Here is a 14,326-nt window from a genome sequence, read left to right on the forward strand (position 1 = left end):
ATAAAAACGCTTCTTGGAACATAACAATTGTCCCAGTGGTTCTCATCCAACCAACCGGAAGTTAATGAAAAAATGGTTTTAAAAAAATAAACACTCACTGAACTTGTTGAAATATATTATAATACAACACAGCGATCTTATGTCACATTTCACAACTCAATAATAACTGCATACAACTTGAACTAAATTAACATCATGATCTGGAGTCTTCACACAACTCTGTCCAAAAGCTAGAAATTACAAAATAATTTAGATGAGTAAATATCAGTCCCACAAAAATCAATTTGTTTCTATTTTTTTGCGGTTGTGTCAGTTATATGATCTGGCTTGAGCCCTGCAGCGAATCGTTCCCACATTTTGCAGTACAACAATTCCAGACCTTGGGCGTACTGTTTGCAGTCAAACAGCGGCGATGTGGTGCGAGCTGCCCAAACTTTGTGCCTCATCGCCTTCAAACTATAAAAAAGAAACACACAATTAATATCAAACAACACACAAGGAGGACTAATAAAATATGTACAGTGGGGCGGCAAATTCTGGAATAAATCTATAAAAACGTATATTTTGTTTGCCCCAATAGGTCAATTTTCATAAAAAAATACACAATTCAACTTTTTGTATTTTCAAAATTTTTTTTAGAACGTCCCAACAATTCCTAATTAATCAATTCATTAATATTAAATCGCAAAAAAATATTGTTTGTTAAAATGAAGTATTGTGCAAAATAAACCCAAAAAATTGCCACTGTCTCCAAAAATTATTAAGAAAATATTAAAAATACCAATAAAAGTATAACTTTGGGACTAGCAACAATTTTTCACGAATTTTTTGTTCAAAATATTATTTAAGCTTAGCTTCTTATAAAGCGACACTAGAAATTATAAAGTTCATTTGCACAGAGAAAAAAAAGCTAATTTCGTTGCAACTATTAGTTGTTGAGATATAGTGACGAATACTTTTAATAGACCAGAAGAAAGTTTTCAAGCAAAAAAGTGCCAAATGTAAATTTCAATAGTAAAAAAACTTACACAATAATTCTATTAATTATTTATTAAAATAAGATGTTCAAATGAACAAACCTGTGAACCACTCTTTCAGTACCGTCTTGAAATTCATCGAAATGTAGAATATTTTTTAAATTTTTTGGGATATTTAAAAAAACGGCTTGTTTTTTCCAAAATTATAATTGAATATCCATTTGTTTTGCCCCAAAAATGCTTTTAACAAAAAAAGTTAATAACATTTCTAAATAACAAAATTGTACGTGTTTTGCCCCAAAAAATACGTTTAACAATTAAACTTTCACTATTAAACTTTCCATTGTTTCCTTATTTTTATTAGAAAAAATTGTTATAACATTTCGACAATTAAAATTGTTAAAAAATTAAAGGGTTTCCATTTAAAAAAATGTCAACAACTCAAAAACCAAAAGGCGAAAATTTGAACTGTAGTGTAGTCAGTATATTCTAAAAAATTGACCTGTTATAGTATATTTATCACGACAAAATACAGACTGAGTCAAGAGTGCTGGCATAAAATTCATATCTTCATTCCTCAAAAAAATCCTCGAACACGTTGATTTTATTTTTGTATATGCTACATTTTCATGATTTCAAAATTTCTAATCCATATTAGTTTAAGTAATGACGTCGTTTCTTTTTTTTTGTAAATGATATCCTATATTTTTGTATGGTATTTTTGATACTACACTTCTTTATCCTTCTAATAATTTAAAAAAAAAAATTTTTTTTGTTTCGTTCAGTTAATCTGACATAAAAAATTGTATTAACAAACAAAGCAGATTTTGATAAAGAAATATCTGAATTATATGGAAGGTTCATTTACTTCTAATTCATTCACTGTTGAGTTTAGCGGCTAATACTTTATATTTTTATATTTTCTATTCTGTTACATCGTAAAAAAAATTCTTATACATTATTTTTTTCAGAACAAAAATAAGGCAAAATTCACTAAGGTCACTTTAGTGACGACATTGCTTATTACTTATTAGTCATTCTTTAAAAAAATTCTCGGACAGGTTAATTTTATTTTTGTATATGCTATTTTCAATATTTCAAAATTTTAAACATCCTTATTAGTTTGAGTAATAACGTCGTTCTTTTTTGTAAAAAAAAACATTTTTGTTTGATATTTTTGATACTACACTTCTTTATCCTTCTAAATATTTAAAAGAAAAAAAAAGATAAAAGATGTTATCGATAATGTCTGAATCATATGGAAGTTTCATTTACTTCTGATTTATTTACAATTAGGTTTAGTGGCAAATACTTTGCAAAAAAGATGAGATTTTTATATTTTCCATTCTGTTACATCGTAAAAAAAAGATTCTTTTACATTCTTTTTTTTAGAAGAAAAATAAGCCAAAATTCACTAAGGTCACTTTAGTGATGACTGTGACGAGATATAGCAAAATGAAAGTATTATTGTGTAATTTTAGCGATTACATGCGTCTTTTTCTTCATTTTTTTAATTAAGTACAGCCAAAATTGTGGTATTATAAACCTACATTTTTGTATTTTTGCAAAGTTAAGTTTATTCATAAATAATGAATAATACCCGGTGATATAAATTTGCTTGAAGTTTAATGTACGAAACTAAACAAGACGCAAAATTGGAAAAATCAGATGACAGAATTTACATACAGTACAAAATTTCAAAAAAAAATGCATCTAGTAGCGACATACGACATTGCAAATCACAATTGGAAAGAAATAATATATTGATCCTTCACAAATATTTGAAAAATCAGGACAGATTTATTAAAAAAAAAACTCTTTATTGACCAATACTCCATAACATACCTCAGTGATGAAATGGTAACACAATAAAACGTGAAATGACAAAATATTGATGTCCAACTATGTTAAATAATTAAAACTGAAGACTTACCAAATTTAATTTATTTATTATAAAATATAAATTTATTTACCATAAAATTTTGCGCATAATTTAATTAATGATTAACTTAGACGGTAAAGCCAGTGTTACCGACGATGATGAAGAAGATGAAATTAGTAAAAATGTTGAAATGTATTATTAATATTATGTTTATTACCTTATTATCATTTATTTTATAATTAAAAAAAAATTACTATTTATCCATATTTTAATTGTATTCATTTTAGAATAAAGGTTTTTCATCTTGTTTTCTAATTATTTTAGAGCTGCTTTACATAACATTTTTATTGCAATTAAATTTTAATCGCGATTAACATGACATTTATCAATGCATTTTAAATGGCAACTTAATTGGAATTAATTAATTAATTTAAATCAAATCTTAATTGCGCTTTCTGTAAACCGGCCCTTAGAAATTATTCACAAAAACAGTCATTAATTCGGTCGTAAACGACCCAAAAAACTAAGAAGACCTTTAAAATCTGTATTATTATTATTATTACACGTGTACCCATTTTTCCTAGGTTTTGAACTTCAACTTTTCTTTTTCTTTTAAACTTAAAACTTAAACATGGCTACATGAACCAAGTATCTATTCTATTTTTTTATTCTCAGACTTACAAGATTCACTAATTTCTTGAGACAAAAGCGAACAAAACTGATAGTTTTAACAATCTCAAAAAAATAGAACTTATAGAAATTAACCAGTTTAGTAAAACCAAACAAAAAACCACTTAAGAATCAGCTTTTAACAAAAAAAACGGCAATGAAACCATCTTTTAAATCACATAAATTACGTCATAAATAAATATTGCATTTAAATTAAATAACAATAAAGCTGACTTTTTTGCATTTTAAATTTTCTTTCTATAGGTATAGTTAACATTTTTCCTAAATAACTTGTACTTCAATACCTTAGAATTCACTATTTCCAATTTTGTGGACTTTTTTTAATTTTACGAGTGGTTTTTAAATCTCCAAACTTACCTTTGCCGTATAATCAAGAATGCACTATATATTTTTCTTTGAGTAAACTTTAATAAATTTATTCCAAAATTTACCTTTCACTCTATAACCCGATGCAAAAAACCAAACTTACTATTCCTTATCAGTTCCTAGCTTGATAGCAATTTCTTGATACTCCTGCCTGGACCGTGCTATCAATTCCGGACACCCAAGTGTAGCCAACTGACTGGCAGCCACCCTTGAAGCCAGGGTTTCCCCCGGGAAGGTCACGACCGGCGTCCCCGTCCACAAAACATCCATACTGGTGGTATGTCCATTACACAAGGGCGTATCCAAACACACATCCGCCAACTGTCCCCTCCTCACATGCTCCTCTTTAGCCGCCACATTACTGAACAGAATCCTGCCTGGGGGAAGCCCCAATTGCTGTGCTGTTGCTTGTAAATTGGGCTCGCCAACGGCCGGGAAACGCAACAGCCAGAGAACGGAATTGGGCACAGCCTTTAATATGTTGACCCACATGTGCAATGTCATCGGATCGATTTTGTACAATTGGTTGAAATTGCAATAGACGACGGCGTCGTCAGGGAGTCCGTATTGTTGTCGGGTCGTGATTACGATGTTCTGGGGGACTTCTTCACCGGTGGCGGCTTTGTTGTTGGTTTGGGTGGTGGCGAGGCCGTTTTGGACCACTACGCCGTTGAGTGAAGTCTGGACCTGGCCAGAGGCGATCATGTTTTCAATGGGGGTTGTTGTGGGGAGTTCGGCCACTTTTAGACTGATTTCCACCATTTTTGCAGCCTTAATAATAATAAGAAATATTTCGTTTATTTTCAGTGAAACAAAAAAAAAGATCAACAAATCGTAGTAATAATAATCAACTACAGGACAAAGGCGATTAATAAAAAATAGAGTTAAAAAACAATCTTTAAAAAATTATCTATTGACTTTTCGGTCATTTTTGACGAAATTTTTCAAAATAACTACGTTTCTGGCTATCAATTTGAGAATGTTTTAATGTTTTTTTTTTAATTAATATTAATAAATATTGTACTTTCTTCAGATTTCAAAATGGAAAAGAATTTATAAAACGTGTGTGTTAATAATTTTTCTCAATTAAGTTATTCAGAAATTAGACAAACAAAAAATTAAGTAAATAAAACAACTAAATAAAAATAATCAAAATTTCTTTTTTTTTAAGAAAAAGGCTCGACTGATCAGGTTGAGAAAGTGGTCAACAAAAAATAAACCTTGCGGATTTTTTTAATTTTTCGAATACTTTCTTGGCTGTGACCCTCTATCGCTGTAATGATAACTTACAAAAATTACCTGGAGCCATTAAAAAAATACCGAAATTTTTAAGAAACATAAGTCTTCTTTAAAATTCAAACTACATATTTGGCAAACGTAATATTGCAGATTCGGCTCGTATTGAATGAGTTAAATAGAAAAAAAAGAGAAGTTGCTAAACCCTCACTTAATATGAAGAGTTATTTGTGAAGCCAAGAATTAACAATTAAATTATTAAAGGTCATAATGAAACTGTTTTTTAAATGAGGCATGAATTTCCAGTGTTTAGGCTATTCAATATGATTTAAGAAAATGTCTAGCATACTTTATACTAACTATGTCAAATAAAAACAGAATTAATAGGCAATGAATATTTTTCTTGGCAAGTGAACGAAACTAGAGATATATTTAACTTTGCACAATTGTCTGTAGTATTACGAGATATTACTTATGGAAAAGTTGTAGACAGATTTTTGTTTTTTTTTACGTAAGTGAAGGCATTTATGTTACAAACTTACAAAAAAAAATTTTGTTTTTATTTATGTAAGTGAAGGCATTTATTATATAAACTTATAAAGCAGTAAATTTCCGAATGCAAAATTAAAAGATGTAGAATTTTTGTTGACATTTATCCGGGTTTTCATAATGCAGTTTTTTCCACTCGAATCACGTTTCAACATATTTTCAACGATTTTTCTTTTAGTTTTTTAAACATACCTCATTTCTTCTATAATACAAAGTAAATCGCTCTCAACAACTTAAAAAAATAACATAATGTAATCAATATGTTCAAGTCCATCTGCCAGAAAAAAACTGAATCAAGCGATAATGATGAAAGAAATTGCTTTAAGAATCTTCAATGTCATGGATCTGTTCCAAAGTGTACAGTTTCCGGTTTATTATGAAAACGACATAAACCTCTCGTCTTTTAATAGTTGTTAAGGGGAATTATTAAGAAATTATAATAATTAAAAAGGTTAAATAAATAACATTTGTATTTGTAACTCAACTCAATGAATATAGTTCTTTAAAAAAACTTTTAGAAAAGAATCAAAAATACGAGTACTCTATTATTATTAATATTAGAATATAAAAAATTAAACTGGTTGTAAAGTTTCTACACAAAAATAAACTGAAAAATAACAATTTATTTACAAGTTAATTTACTATTTAAATTCTGCGCCAAAAAAACGCAATTTACATTATTTTTTTGAAAAAATGAAGAGTCTATAATATTTTGAAAGTAGACTCCTCAGGTCGATAAATAAAATAACAATAAAATTTTTGAAATTATTAAAACAATCTTTAGTACTACAGCCACATTTTTCTGATAAACCTGAATTAGAAACGGAATTAAAAGTTTCATAGAGTGGCGTTTTAAACCCAGAATCGGTGAAAAATCAAATTATTTAAAGAAACTAGTCAGAAAATCCTCGTTTTTTGAGCATCTTCAAACGGTAAAGCTTTAGAAATTAACTTAACTTCATGAAGTTTTAAGACGAAGTTCATTCTTTACGACAAAAAACCCTTGAAACCAAAGATTTTTCCGCTAAACTAGTGCGAAAATCGTAATTTTTGGCCAGAATAAGGGGATTACAGCCGTTTTAAAGCGAATTTTTTGATCTCTCTAAATATTTTGGCATTTGTTTAAACATAGCTTATTAAAAGTAAAAATATAGTGACTTGACAATCACTTCTTTAGGCCTAATAAATTTTTTATCCTTATGTTTTCTCAAAATAATATGACACCAGCTCGTTTTTAGACGAATCACCCGTAAAATTTTCTGGGTCGCTGTCTATACTAAATCGTATTAAAAATGCCTTCGACTGTTAAAAAATCGTAAAGCGATATTCCATTCGCTACATACCAATCTATAGGAAATTTACAAGCTGTTATCAATATCGTTACCTGCTACCTCAGCTTCTAACAAAAGATCTTTTTCTGCACTTAAATGAATAAAAACTTGGAAAAAAACTCCATGAATTCTATAATTTGTCAATAACTTGCAGAAACTTCCCAGTTTTACGAAATCAATATTTCGCCGGGGTTTTGCTTATAATATCTATTCATTCTACAATGAAGTTCCTTTGACGTTAAAAAACTCTAAAATCAACAATTTTAAACACAAATATAAAATGTTTCTTTCAAAATGATTTTTCTTATTTTCTTATTTTTCCTCTCTGTAATTTTGTTAAATAAAATTAGATTATATTTTTTTATTATAACTTTTATATTTCATTAATCACATGGTTTATTTTTATTTTTTATTATTTTTCATTTATTGTCTGGGCCAAAACCTTGATCAGCTTTGCTGCCTTTTGGTCCAATTTGTGGTAGGAACAACTTGTAGAAAATTTTAATTTTGTTATCGTATTTTTTTATTCTTGTTGTAACTAATTACATTGTAATTATTTTACTGCCACAAATAAATTATTATTATGATTATTATTAAAATGTCAATATACTTGACGTCTTAGCACCGCAAAAAAAAGATAATTACCTCATCTAGAAAAAAATTAATTCAACGTTTGCACAATTTTTTTAAATTAGAATAATTTTTCATTTTACTTCTGGGAAGGTAACATTATTTATTTACGTTTGTCTTTTTTACAGTTACATATTTTACTTATTAAATAATCAACAAATATTTGTTGATGTTTGGTAAGAGTTTAACTTTGCTACTAATTAATAAAACATTTTCCCAAATTCTTTCCTACCAACAGGTCGCTCGTCTCGTTGGTACTTGGAGAACAATATTTATAAAATTAGCAAGTACATAGTATTAGAAATAGAAACAGTTTTATAATAAATACATATACTGCTCCACAAAAATCAAAAAAGTTTAATTATTATTTTGACATCAAATTCAATAAGTAAAATGTTGTATTCAACTCGTTTTTGTGTAAATCGGTTCATTTATTATTACTAGTCAGAAAATCCTCGTTTTTTAAGCATCTTCAAACGGTAAAGCTTTAGAAATTAACTTAACTTCATGAAGTTTTAAGACGAAGTTCATTCTTTACGACAAAAAACCCTTGAAACCAAAGATTTTTCCGCTAAACTAGTGCGAAAATCGTAATTTTTGGCCAGAATAAGGGGATTACAGCCGTTTTAAAGCGAATTTTTTGATCTCTCTAAATATTTTGGCATTTGTTTAAACATAGCTTATTAAAAGTAAAAATATAGTGACTTGACAATCACTTCTTTAGGCCTAATAAATTTTTTATCCTTATGTTTTCTCAAAATAATATGACACCAGCTCGTTTTTAGACGAATCACCCGTAAAATTTTCTGGGTCGCTGTCTATACTAAATCGTATTAAAAATGCCTTCGACTGTTAAAAAATCGTAAAGCGATATTCCATTCGCTACATACCAATCTATAGGAAATTTACAAGCTGTTATCAATATCGTTACCTGCTACCTCAGCTTCTAACAAAAGATCTTTTTCTGCACTTAAATGAATAAAAACTTGGAAAAAAACTCCATGAATTCTATAATTTGTCAATAACTTGCAGAAACTTCCCAGTTTTACGAAATCAATATTTCGCCGGGGTTTTGCTTATAATATCTATTCATTCTACAATGAAGTTCCTTTGACGTTAAAAAACTCTAAAATCAACAATTTTAAACACAAATATAAAATGTTTCTTTCAAAATGATTTTTCTTATTTTCTTATTTTTCCTCTCTGTAATTTTGTTAAATAAAATTAGATTATATTTTTTTATTATAACTTTTATATTTCATTAATCACATGGTTTATTTTTATTTTTTATTATTTTTCATTTATTGTCTGGGCCAAAACCTTGATCAGCTTTGCTGCCTTTTGGTCCAATTTGTGGTAGGAACAACTTGTAGAAAATTTTAATTTTGTTATCGTATTTTTTTATTCTTGTTGTAACTAATTACATTGTAATTATTTTACTGCCACAAATAAATTATTATTATGATTATTATTAAAATGTCAATATACTTGACGTCTTAGCACCGCAAAAAAAAGATAATTACCTCATCTAGAAAAAAATTAATTCAACGTTTGCACAATTTTTTTAAATTAGAATAATTTTTCATTTTACTTCTGGGAAGGTAACATTATTTATTTACGTTTGTCTTTTTTACAGTTACATATTTTACTTATTAAATAATCAACAAATATTTGTTGATGTTTGGTAAGAGTTTAACTTTGCTACTAATTAATAAAACATTTTCCCAAATTCTTTCCTACCAACAGGTCGCTCGTCTCGTTGGTACTTGGAGAACAATATTTATAAAATTAGCAAGTACATAGTATTAGAAATAGAAACAGTTTTATAATAAATACATATACTGCTCCACAAAAATCAAAAAAGTTTAATTATTATTTTGACATCAAATTCAATAAGTAAAATGTTGTATTCAACTCGTTTTTGTGTAAATCGGTTCATTTATTATTACTAGTCAGAAAATCCTCGTTTTTTAAGCATCTTCAAACGGTAAAGCTTTAGAAATTAACTTAACTTCATGAAGTTTTAAGACGAAGTTCATTCTTTACGACAAAAAACCCTTGAAACCAAAGATTTTTCCGCTAAACTAGTGCGAAAATCGTAATTTTTGGCCAGAATAAGGGGATTACAGCCGTTTTAAAGCGAATTTTTTGATTTCTCTAAATATTTTGGCATTTGTTTAAACATAGCTTATTAAAAGTAAAAATATAGTGACTTGACAATCACTTCTTTAGGCCTAATAAATTTTTGATCCTTATGTTGTTTCAAAATTATATGACACCAGCTCGTTTTTAGACGAATCACCCGTAAAATTTTCTGGGTCGCTGTCTATACTATCGTATTAAAAATGCCTTCGACTGTTAAAAAATTGTAAAGCGATATTCCATTCGCTACATACCAATCTATAGGAAATTTACAAGCTGTTATCAATATCGTTACCTGCTACCTCAGCTTCTAACAAAAGATCTTTTTCTGCACTTAAATGAATAAAAACTTGGAAAAAAACTCCATGAATTCTATAATTTGTCAATAACTTGCAGAAACTTTCCAGTTTTACGAAATCAATATTTCGCCGGGGTTTTGCTTATAATATCTATTCCTTTGACGTTAAAAAACTCTAAAATCAACAATTTTAAACACAAATATAAAATGTTTCTTTCAAAATAATTTTTCTTATTTTCTTATTTTTCCTCTCTGTAATTTTGTTAAATAAAATTAGATTATATTTTTTTATTATAATTTTTATATTTCATTAATCACATGGTTTATTTATTTTTTATTATTTTTCATTTATTGTCTGGGCCAAAACCTTGATCAGCTTTGCTGCCTTTTGGTCCAATTTGTGGTAGGAACAACTTGTAGGAAATTTTAATTTTGTTATCGTATTTTTTAATTACATTGTAATTATTATGATTATTATTAAAATGTCAATATACTAGACGTCTTAGCACCGCAAAAAAGATAATTACCTCATCTAGAAAAAAATTAATTCAACGTTTGCACATTTTTTTTAAATTAAAATAATTTTTCATTTTACTTCTGGGAAGGTAACATTATTTATTTACGTTTGTCTTTTTTACAGTTACTTATTTTACTTATTAAATAATCAACAAATATTTGTTGATGTTTGGTAAGAGTTTACTTTGCTACTAATTAATAAAACATTTTCCCAAATTCTTTCGCTCGTCTCGTTGGTACTTGGAGAACAATATTTATAAAATTAGCAAGTACATAGTATTAGAAATAGAAACAGTTTTATAATAAATACATATACTGCTCCACAAAAATCAAAAAAGTTTAATTATTATTTTGACATCAAATTCAATAAGTAAAATGTTGTATTCAACTCGTTTTTGTGTAAATCGGTTCATTTATTATTACACCTCGTGGATGTGAAATAAAGGCTCCGATTTATACCCAAACTCGTTAAAAATAAATAACTATTGTGAAACAGTTAGTTCTTCAATTCTTCCAGCACAGAATAAAACCAATTTTATCGAAAAATTTTTATTAACAATAATATTGAACTTTTTTTTGTTGACGTCTCACTAGATTTTGCTAGCCACCACCAAACAAAAAACATACGAAAAGAATCAATAAATAAATCCACATACCCCGATAATCAAAAATGAGACAAATTAAGAAAAAATACTCCCACTAATTAAAAGTTAAAGCATACTAAAAAAACTCGTAATTTTAAAAAATTAAAAATACTAACCTTGACGACCTCCTTGATTTCCTTAACCTCCGTACTTTCAACCAACGGCGACAAATCCGTCGCATTAATAATGGCCACATTATCGGCCAAATTCGAATTTGTACTGTTATTCTTATCACTCACGATGAGTCTCTCCTTAAGATGCGGAAACATCTGTCTATGATCCCCCACAAAATAAGTATAAGGCATATAGGCCAGTTTCTCGCTATACTGACTGGCCAACTCAACCGGCGACGTCACCGCATCCGTCACCAAATAGTCCATGAAACTCGCCCCACTGGTCCCGGGATACCCCAACCACATGACCTGAACCGGCGCCGGCTTCAGCGCGAAAATCTCATTACGGGCGCCTTTGGTATACCCATTCATATTGACCAAAATATGAATACCATCGGCATGAATGCGATCGGCCGCCTTCCCATTGCAGGGAATCTGCGATAGATCGATAAAATGCTCAGCTTCGCGCGATATTTTACTCCTGAACGTCGTCCCATCGTCTTGACTCAACGCATAGCAGAAAATCTCGACTCGGGAGCGGTCGTGTAACCCCGGAACCGACTGCATCAAGTGTGAGGTTGGGTGATTCCCAAAATCACTGCTCACGTAACCGACTCTCAGCCGCCCCTTTAACTCTGTAGTGAATTTGTAGGGGTGTTTGTGCAACACGTGGATTTTTTCCAGGCATAAGTTGGCATGACGTGCCGCTATGGCTTTACGGAACTCGTGTGATAGGGGGTAGAGCATTGAGTGGTGGGGGTGGACCGAAGGTAGTCGGTTTTTCTCGAGCTGGTCGGCAACAATACTGACCAATTTCTTCATCCTGGCGTCATAATCTGTCCAATCACAGACGATTTGAAGACAATGGGCGAGGTTGCAGTAGGCGTCTGGAAAGTCCGGCTTGAGTTTCAAGGCCGTTCGGTACGACTGTATCGCTTCTGGAATGTTTCCCGAGTCCTTGTGGATGCTCGCTAGGTTGCTGTGAGCGTCGGCAAAAGCTGGATTGATCTGAATCGCCCGAGTGTAGCACTGGAGGGCGCCCGAAACGTCCTGCATCTCCTTCAGGGTGTTCCCCATGTTGGAGTAGGCGTCGGCGAAGGTCGGCTGGATCCGGATCGCCTCCTTGTAATGCATTAGCGCTTCGTTTAGTTTACCCTGTTGTTGTAACACGGAGGCGAGGTTGCTGTGAGCGGCTGCGAACTCTGGGAACACTTCCAGTGCTTTTAGGTAGAGGCGAGTCGCCTCCTCGATGTAACCCTGTTCGCGTTTGATATTGGCCAAGTTATTGAGTGAGTCGGCATGTGAAGGGCACAAGCGCAGCGCTGTGTTGTAGCACTCTTCGGCCTCCGCCACCTGGCCCTTTTCCTTAAGGGCGTTCGCCAGGTTGCAGTAGGCGTCGGGGAAGTTGGGCTGCAACTCGATGGCCCTTCGATACGTGTCGATGGCCAAGTCAATGAGACCCTGTTCGTAGTAGACACAGGCCAGGTTGCCGTGGACGACGGCATTGTTGGGCGAGAGGTTTAGGGCCCGCAAATACGCCGCTACCGCCCTGGAAAAAATCCAATTAACTAGGGGGCCGATTAAGCATAAATCAATTTGTGTAATTGCGAAACTTTCAAGCTGCAAACAAATCGCGCAAAGTTGGTGCAACATGGCTTATTTTTTCTAGATAAATTTTATTGGGACTATTAATTAAATTACCTAAATAAAACGTAAATTACGTAAAGAAGTTTAAACGATCTATTAATACGACAAATATAAAACGGGTAAACTAATGATGTTTAAAACAAATGCTAGTAGGTGGTCTGGACTTCTAAGGAGAGCAATCAAAGCACTTCACCGCAATGTGGAAATTAAATTGCAAATCTTTTATTAAAGAAAATTAGCCGATCAGTTTTGTTTACGGTTATTTGAAGCTGTTAAAAGATACGTTTTAAACCGGTTATAGTGGCTAGAAACTTTCCAATAAATCTTTTTACATGAACTATATCGAGCAAACCAAAAAATTGGTTTCTTTTTTAGACGAACAATAATTATTTGGCAAATTCTCCGTTAGATTTTCACGTTTTTTGCAGAAAAACCTCTGAACAAAGCCATCAATTGCGAAACGAAAATCACTCTGAAAGCTTTCATAAATTTTTTATTTTTCTCAAACTATTTCGGTATTAGCTAGTTTTTAGACGAATAATTTATTGACAGGTCATCCGTAAAATTAAGCTGATTTTTGCTCAAAATGAGGCTTACAAAAAAATCTTCAACTGAATAAAATACTGAAGCGACAATCACTTCTTAGGGTTTTAGTAACTTTTTAGAACTCCTCAAAATATTTTGATATAGGCGCGTTTTTAGGCGAACTATCTTTTAGCGAATCATCCGTAATAAAATTTCCCTGATTGCAAAAACTAGTCAACCAACAATCACATTTAATAAATTTTTTGTTTTTTTTTATTTTGATACTGATTCGTTTTTAGACGAATAATTCTTAGGCTAGTTATCCGTAATATTTTCTTGATTTTTGCAGAAAATAAAGCTTTTTAAAGAACTTTATTTGCAAAAAAATAGTGACCCGACAATTAAACATCAAAAAACATCAATAAATTTTTAGGTTTTAGGTTTCTCAAAATATTTTTAAAATGGCTTTTTTTTAAACGAATATTTTTAAACAAATCTTCAGTAATCAAAAAAGGCTTCGATTGCAAAATTTTTTTAACTGACAATCACTTTTGCTTTTCTCAAAATATTCTGGCACTGACTTCAATCATAAATAATAGTAACTGACAATTACTTCATAATATTTTTTTTTTGGTTTTCTCAAAATATTTTGGCATTCGTTCGTGTTTAGACGCATTTTTTTGGCTGGCGACTCCTTCGTAAAATTTTCCTGATTTTTGCATTAGGAAATAAAGCTTATAACAAGGTCCACGTTTGCAAAATAAAAAACAGCAAAGCAAT

At 30.6% G+C, this 14,326-nt stretch overlaps 1 protein-coding gene across 2 annotated transcripts in view; it reads right to left on the reverse strand.

Annotated features, from left to right (window-relative positions):
* Positions 1-98: 98 nt before the first annotated feature.
* The window catches only part of sxc (super sex combs), a 34,322-nt gene continuing 20,094 nt past the window's right edge, over positions 99-14,326 (reverse strand). For both annotated transcript variants that reach the window (XM_008193221.3, XM_008193220.3), the window contains 3 exons: positions 11,378-12,923; positions 4,019-4,686; positions 99-456 (listed from right to left, as the gene is read on the reverse strand). In XM_008193221.3, coding sequence (XP_008191443.1) covers positions 291-456; positions 4,019-4,686; positions 11,378-12,923 — 2,380 coding nt within the window. In that variant the 3' untranslated portion in view covers positions 99-290. The remainder of the gene's footprint in view (positions 457-4,018; positions 4,687-11,377; positions 12,924-14,326) is intronic.

Source organism: Tribolium castaneum, chromosome 1 (genome assembly GCF_031307605.1).
Source record: "Tribolium castaneum strain GA2 chromosome 1, icTriCast1.1, whole genome shotgun sequence".
Classification (NCBI taxonomy): Eukaryota; Metazoa; Arthropoda; class Insecta; order Coleoptera; family Tenebrionidae; genus Tribolium; species Tribolium castaneum.